The sequence below is a fragment of the Limulus polyphemus genome, unplaced genomic scaffold (assembly GCF_000517525.1).
Source record: "Limulus polyphemus unplaced genomic scaffold, Limulus_polyphemus-2.1.2 Scaffold31, whole genome shotgun sequence".
In the NCBI taxonomy this organism is placed as follows: domain Eukaryota; kingdom Metazoa; phylum Arthropoda; class Merostomata; order Xiphosura; family Limulidae; genus Limulus; species Limulus polyphemus.
The window spans coordinates 289,630-297,845 of record NW_013665641.1 but is presented as its reverse complement, the minus strand read 5'-3'; the positions used below and the strand labels follow the sequence as shown (position 1 = coordinate 297,845).

Below are 8,216 nucleotides of genomic sequence, written 5' to 3'. Positions count from 1 at the left end.
CATGACGAAGCATTAGGTGTCTATTTACTTGTGACCACTCAGTGTATTTACGAATACCTCAAACTGAAGCGAATGTGCTAATAAATGGTAAACGAACCAAAAAATATTTCTCTGTGTTGTTTATATTATAAGAAAAATATTGCGGCCTGACTGGTTATCCTTGACAAAAAGTTCTTACATAAAAAATCGTATAATAATTTCTTAATTGCAATAGAATTCTAAAAACTCAATCAAGGCAACTTGTGCAAAAAGTTTAAAATTCAAAGCAAGAAACAGGTCGTTTAATACAATGGCATGAAGCAATAATTTTAAATGACCGTAATACTCAAAGTGGATTGAATATCAGAGAATCAATAGAAATGTTGTGCCGTAAATTAAATAATTCTTTGTTCAATAGAGGTGAAGGGTTAGCTAGTGTTGACGCACATCTTTGAAAAGAAATATTAATTTCTTATGTATAATGTTCGTACTACCCTTAAAGTTTACAATGAGTTAAACCTCCTACTTATGAAGCTACCCACTTGTCAAGTATGTTTTGTTCCTGGTGATAGCACTGTAGAACTGTCGAAACATGTATCGTTTTTTAATGTTAGCCCACGGCTAAATAAAGCTGTTATTGTGTATTTTTACCATTGTTCCTGCTCCTAATTTTGTAAATTCAACCTTGTTTTATTCTGTAAAAAACAAATTACAGAGCTTAAGTCTAATGAAATTTCTCAGAATAAATCCGGAGTGTAGAGTGTACCATGAATAAGAATCATTGTTAGAACGTGGAAATTTAATTTCCTTTTAAATGCATAATGAGTGATGTATTGATGGATAAGTGAGGTAACAGGGGATGTACAGCTATTGAAACAATAAGACCGAAATCATAACGAAATTTAATACAGGTGATAAGATGGAAGAAACTGGAAATTGCCTCTAGATTACTTTAAACTCCAGCACCTTAAAAATAAGTTACGAAAGTAGAAATCTTCGTGATCATTAGCTTCAGAACAATACTCTAGACTCCAGCACCTTAACAAAATAAGTCAAGTAAGTAGAAATCTTAATGATAATGAACTTCAAAAGAATACTTTTCATTAATTATCTGCTTGAGGAACAATCAATGATAGGTGAGTATTTTTCGCTTCCAAAGTTCAACAGTAAGAAGCATTGTATTGGTTTCAAGCTCACCGCATTTAGCTTCCAAAACTTCCACACATTATAAGGATTTCATATCTTTGCTCAAATTAACTTCTACCTTTGTACTTATTCGATAAGCTAACGGAATTCGCTTTACCTATTAGAATAATCCCAAGTCTTAACTTAGAGGTTTTGCTGAGGAACTTTTCAAAATTGTTATCATATTATTTCCAGATAAAAATTGGAATACTTATGCATTACATGTTGCAAGTTATATTAAAAAATCGTTTTCGCTTTGTGATTTATCAAACACGTTTTTTCATATGTAACATATTTGAAATTTCCACCCTTTTAACACATTGGAAAGCACAGACAAAGTATTTTCATGTATCTGAAAGGATGCAGTCTGGTGATAATGTTTTTAATTATTTTAGTATCATACCAGATAATTAATATGTTCAGGAACAGTTTGCTTTAGTATGCTAAAGATCTAATTTTAAGACATCTTTAAAGATCCTATTACAGATTCATGGGTCTGGAAATTGAGAAAATGTATAGTTTATATTTCAAACTCTAATAACCCAGTTAGCTATAATTCTTTTATTCAGAAGAAACATATTTTCAAATTATAATCTGCAGCTCAAAATACACTGAATTTAAAGATTTTATTGAAGATACCTACTGTGTTTTTGTCTCAGACTTGGAAAGGAACGTATTCATTTATTGAAATTCGCAAAATAATTTTGTGCCTAAATTATGTTGCTGTTGTTTCACATTTGTGATAAATATGTAGTGAAATTTATTTAAGTATTGAACTCTGTGGAAACTTTATGGTTGATGAAAAGTGATTTTCACACAAAAGATCTTTGTTAATATGAGATAATTGTATAAGTGACGATTTCAAGAGCTAAATTCAAAGTGCATTGTGATTAATGACAATGTTATAATGTCTATAACTAATGGATTGAAGGCTGTGTTTTACATATAAATCCTAAATACGAAGAAAAACAATTGAAATTAACATTCATTAAAATAATATATTGGCAGGATTTCTTATTAGAAGTTCTATTTTACTTGTGAACCCACTCTCCTACCTATACGTATAGCATCATATATTAAAATATTAAAACAATGAACGAAACTTAAATGTTAGTTGTTTGGATCCTCATTGGATGATCACAGCCTTTTTATTCGTGTAGTGGCCTATGAAGGTTACTATCCTTGTCATGAGAATTATAATTCACATAAATAAGATGAAACAAATAACAAAACTAGGTCACCGTACTAACTGCAACCTTTTGCATTCGATTGTGTAAAGATTTATTGGCCATTTTAATAATGTTTCTGTTTCATCTGAAATTTAGTTGGTTTTCTGTTTATTGTAAAAATTGAAAAATTAATAATTTCTTTGCGACTCCCTTGGGAATTAAAACCTATTATACAGTTATTGGATCTTCATTGTCAACTATCCTTTATTAATGTTTGATTCATATGTTAAATAATATAATTAGCACAGAATACATGTATTGACAACAATAAATAATACTGATGCCCAATCCTTCCTCTTCCTTGTGGTTCATTGCTAAGTTGAAACCAAATAATGAGTTAAACAATCGCCAAGTTTTTATTTTTATTTTAAGAGGATGACATTTCAAGCTAGCGCTCTTCGTCAAATCGTACAGCTGGTTGCAAATTCGTCAACATCCCCAGTAACCGTCTTTGAAAGTTTGTTATAATTTTACACCCACCTAACAAACTTCAGAGACATATTTCTGTAATTTATAGAGAATTTTGATAAATTTTCAGCGCAAATGACGATGTTATGGATCTTAACGATGACAACATTGGGGATAAAAGTTTGAAGAAACAAATAACAGTACTTACAAACAACTATATATATATATATAACGCTAAAGGTGAGATCATTATTGTTTTGAAGACATGAGACTCAACGACAACTTCCTTTCATTCTCTTTCAGCATTTTGTTCGCTGACATCCAGGGGTTCACTGCTCTAGCATCTTGTTGTTCAGCTCATGAACTAGTCAAAGTTCTGAATGATCTGTTTGCCAGGTTTGATCGACTGGCACATGTAAGTGTTCCTTGTCAACTTTATTTTAATCCGAAATATTGCAAAATATATTCATTCGTAAACTATAAGTCATAGTCAGTTGCTACATAGATCTTACAACACCTAAAAATTTTGCTTTTTACATTACCATCCATATATATTTGTGTATTTTAATATTTGGTTAGATATACATATATCCTAGAATTCAACAATAACGGTATTACTAGATTCAGATTATAGTTGGAGAATACTGGTTTTCCTCTGTGTGTGTTTCTCTCTCTTTTTTATATCTTAATGTCATCTGCGAACTTCAAAATTTTGTTAGCCATTCCAGAGTCAATACTTTTAATATAAATCACAAACAGCAGAGGACCCAGCACAAAGCCCTGAGACACACCATTTGTAACTGTGATCCAGTCAGATCTAACTCCATTTATTACTACTCTCTGCTTTCTACTATCCAGTCAATTTTCTATCAATTTAATAACATTTCCAACATACACATAGATTTAATTTTTGTAACAAGTCTTTTGTGAGACACCTTATCAAACGCTTTCTGAAAATCAAGGTAAACCAAATCAACAGTATTTCCTTCATCAACTCTTTCAGTAACATCCTCAAAGAATGTTAGAAGATTTGCTTAACAGACTTTCCTTTAGTGAAACCATGTTGGCTCTTTGACACTATATTAAACTGCTTTAAGTGATTCTGCAATGCATCTTTAATCACACTCTCCAAAACCTTTCTAACTATTGATGTAAGATTAGCTGGCTTATAACTGCCTGGACAATGTATATCACTTCCTTTAAATATTGAACTAATATTAGCCAACTTCCAATCTTCTAATACTCTTCCACTACTCAATGACCAATAAATAATATTAGCTAGCGGTTCATAAATAAAATATTTAAGTTTCTTTAAAATTCTAGGATAAAAGTTGTCTGGTCCAGGAGATTTATCAATTTTCAGGTTTCCTAACTTTTCTCTTACAATTTCAGAACTTAAAATGATATAATTTACATCAATATTTCCCCATACATTAAGTGCTCTGGTTGAGGCATAATACTTGTATTTTCATTCGTAAAAACTGAAGAGAACATATAATTTAATAAGTTTACCATATCACAATCTTCCGAGAGCAGCTCCCCACTATCATTTTTGAGAGACCCAATCCCCATCCAACGTTTTGCTTACCCATTATGTACCTAAAGAATTCCTTAGTGTTATATTTATCTGTCTCAGTCAGCCCTCTTTTATGTACAGTTTTTGCCCTTTTAACCTCTTTTTTAACCAGTTCTCTTGATTTCCTACAGCCCTCCAAGTCCTAATTATTTCCAGTAAGTTTAAATTTCTTGAATTTATAATGTTTATCCCCAATTATGTTTTTAAGATACAAAGATCAATCAGAACGATTAGTATAAAACGGTCATTTTAAGTTTTCAATTACTTCTAGTATATCATTTTATAAAAGCAAATAAAAATATCTTTGTCTATTCGATATGTTAACACCGTCTCGAATCCAGTTCCTGTGTCAATCTTCTTGTTCTTTTTGTCACATGTTTATACAATATTTATGCTTCTTTGGTGAGTCAGGTGTTCTTGTTTTTGGGTTTCTTTTTGATTTGTTTTCTGGAGTGTTTTCTAAGTGATAAATATGAACCAGTTGATATTATCATTGATTAAAAAAAAATGACCACAGCGACATATCGCAAATTATATATATATATATATAATACAGGGTGATTGTGAAAAAGGTTACGCAGTTCAATGCGTCATATCTCACAAACGGTATGGCAAAGGAAGGTGAAACTGCTCAAAGTTTTAAGGGTGTCATGCAGATGCAACTGCTACAGCTGTCACTTGTTGGCACCAGGGGTCTCAATATGCCCTAATGTATGATCAATCATACCAACTCTTTAAAATGTGCTCTTCCGGCATCTGGAATGGATTGAATCCTTGTGATATCGGACATTGCAGCAACAACACGCATGTCATCTGCTATGCTGACTACTTCCTGGACAATTGCATCATTGAGGTCTGGAATTGTGCGAGGCTTCCCACGGCACACGCGTAAGTTCAGGTACCTCTGCAACTAGAAATAGATTGGTATTAAGTCCGCTGAACCAGGTAGCCATTTACAAGTAAAGTAACGTAATATGATTCTGTCGTGAAAGTATTCCCGGAAGACATGTGTCACCTGGTTATCGACGTGTGGAGGGACACTATCATGAATGAAAACTGTAGTGTCTATCACATTTTCATTGCTGCAGCATAGGAATCACATTTGTTGTGAGTTATGTATAGTATTGTGGACATTGACTGTGCAGGTTTGAGGCCCATTTGTTGATGGTTCTTCAAGAAAGTAATGTCTGATAACAAAGTCAACTATTAAACCACATCACACTGTCATAGAGATGTAAAGAAAATGTTACATCACAACAAGGTAATACAGTTGCACATGTTGACATTTCCAGAAGAGGTTTTTGTTTCTTTGAGAGCAAAGCTACATTGGGCTATCTGCTATGTTCACCACGGGTATTGAAACCCCATATTTTAGCGTTGTAAGTCCGAAAACGTATCGCTGTTCCACAAGGGGACTCCAGAAAATGTGAAGCGTGCTTCAGCAGTCCAAGAAATATTGGCATGCTATTGATCATTGACTTCTAGTCCTGCCATGAACTGCAACGTAAGATCAACACATCGGGTTAAATCCGTCTCCTTCATTGCTTGGACAAGATGCAGCTTGTAAGGAAACATAACGGAAGTAAACAGTTGAAATTGGCAAATCCAGACATCGAACGATATAACGGTGCATTGCTGCACTCATGTGCACTTGTGCTGTCTTGTTCTTCTATTGCATGGCTGACCTCAGCGACAGTTTCAGTAAGTGTCGGTGATTTTCCTGTACGTGGCTTATCACAAGTGCAACCTGTCTCCTCAATTTTTTAATGAACTTGTGCAGAGCAACGCTGGAACTCATACCTGTGAGCTGCCTTGACATTACATTTTTGGTGTAATAACATTTCACAAGTTCATATTGGTCGAATAAGCTGTAGTGCGATCGACAGGCCAATATATATACCCATGAGAAATATGCGAAAAAATCACGGTAACATATGATACTTCTAATACCCCTGTGCCATTTCATCTTCCAAAGCTATGCTCTTTGTGAGATATAACGTACTGAACTGCGAAACTTTCTTTATAATAACCCTGTATAATAAAAATATTTGTTTGTTGTTAAGCGCAAAACAACACAGTGAGCTATTTGTGCTCTGCCCGCCAGGGGTATCAAAATCCAATGTTTAGCGCCGTAAACCTACAAACTTATCGCTGAGTCACTGAAAGCATAATAGAAAGAAGAATGTTTAAGATTTTTGTTATTAAGCACAAAGCTACGCAATGGGCTATCTGTACTGTGCTCGTCACGGGTATCTAAACTCGGGTTTTAGAATTATAAGCCATCAGACTTACCTCTGAGCAACTGGGGAGGGGTGGGAGTGTTTAAGTCTAAGAAAATATAGCATGTAGTCCAAGGTATCATGTATTGCAAGTATTATTGTTAAAGATTAACTGAGAGCTCTTGACGTTCTTTGTTACAGCACAATGCTAAATAATAAGCTATCTGCATTCTGTCATCACGATGAATCGAACTCGGGATTTTAGTATTATAAATCTGTCAACTTTTTGCTGATCCACCAGGGGATAATAACTGAAGGTTGTAAGTGAAAGTAGAGGAAAACTTTTAAGTAACCCCTTGTAATAATTATATTTCCGACGATTAAAATAATTTTGTAACAAAACGCTTTTTACTTAGCTTCAATCACATATGCGTCAAAATCTTGTAGTAAAACATTTGAAATAAAGACTTGCATTAGAAATTGATATTAAAGATGCGTGTTATAAAGTAAGTTACAATGTCTTTTGTTAAGAAAATCAAGATACATCTTCTGTATTAAGAAACTTATGATTAGCACTTTACATAAAAGATCATTTAAAAGTGCTATCAGATTTATATTTTAATATTAAAGTGGAACGAACTAAGGTTTTATAATCATTTTAATAATTCACGCTTTATGCAGGATTGGATACTTTATATTAAAACGATTTTGAATATGAAAATCAGCAGGGCACGTGACAACCACAGCCGATATAAAGTTGTAGGGCCCGGCATGGCCATGTGGTTAGATCGTTCGACTCGCAATCTGAGGGTCGCGGGTTCGAATCCCCGTCCCACCAAACATGCTCGCCCTTTCAGCCGTGGAGGCGTTATAATGTGACGGTCAATCCCACTATTCATTGGTAAAAGAGGAGCCCAAGAGTTGGCAGTGGGTGGGGATGACTAGCTGCCTTCCCTCTAGTCTTACACTGGTAAATTAGAGACGGCTATCCCTCGTGTAGCTTTGCGCGAAATTAAAAACAAACAATAAAGTCGAAGTGGAACTGCATTTTAATATCGTTTGGCGTTAAGTAAATAGCATACTGTGACAGAAAAGTGATTACTTTTGATAAAGATATGCAACAGCTCTTTCTGACACAAAAGTTTCGTACACTTGGATAATAAAAAAATGTGTTTATGTCGGATATATAGGTACATTCCTTGTACTTAATGACGTTGGAGAGCAAAGGAATATATATCATCTTAAGGAACCATGACCATCTAGAAAGTGACCTACAACAAGTCATGTCCCAGCCGTGGTAAGTAAAGTGTAGTGTGTTGTAACAGATGAAAACATAAAGATAAGTGAAAAACGTCGTCCACGTGCCCCAAGCAACAGTACGCAACATAATCGAGAACAGTTTGTCTGAAAACAAGATCTACAGGGTATTGTTAACCAAGATAAGGCTTCCAGTCGGTTATTCATGCTATTTCATACGAAAACATACTGATCAAGTCGCCTATGGATTTCTATGGTTGTTTTGTCGAAACAAACTCTGGGGAACCTTATTCTCGGACACTAAATGAATTATTGTATGCAATTAAAGAAGAGTAGTAGTATCCTTTAACTTTATAACGGAGA

The 8,216-nt window shown here is 34.1% G+C and overlaps 1 protein-coding gene across 3 annotated transcripts in view; it reads left to right on the top strand.

Moving 5' to 3' along the window:
- Window positions 1-8,216, top strand: part of LOC106459888 (adenylate cyclase type 8-like) — a 171,966-nt gene that overhangs the window by 78,206 nt on the left and 85,544 nt on the right. For all 3 annotated transcript variants that reach the window (XM_022386792.1, XM_022386781.1, XM_022386786.1), the window contains exon 6: window positions 3,105-3,216. In XM_022386792.1, the coding sequence (XP_022242500.1) occupies window positions 3,105-3,216 (112 nt within the window). The remainder of the gene's footprint in view (window positions 1-3,104; window positions 3,217-8,216) is intronic.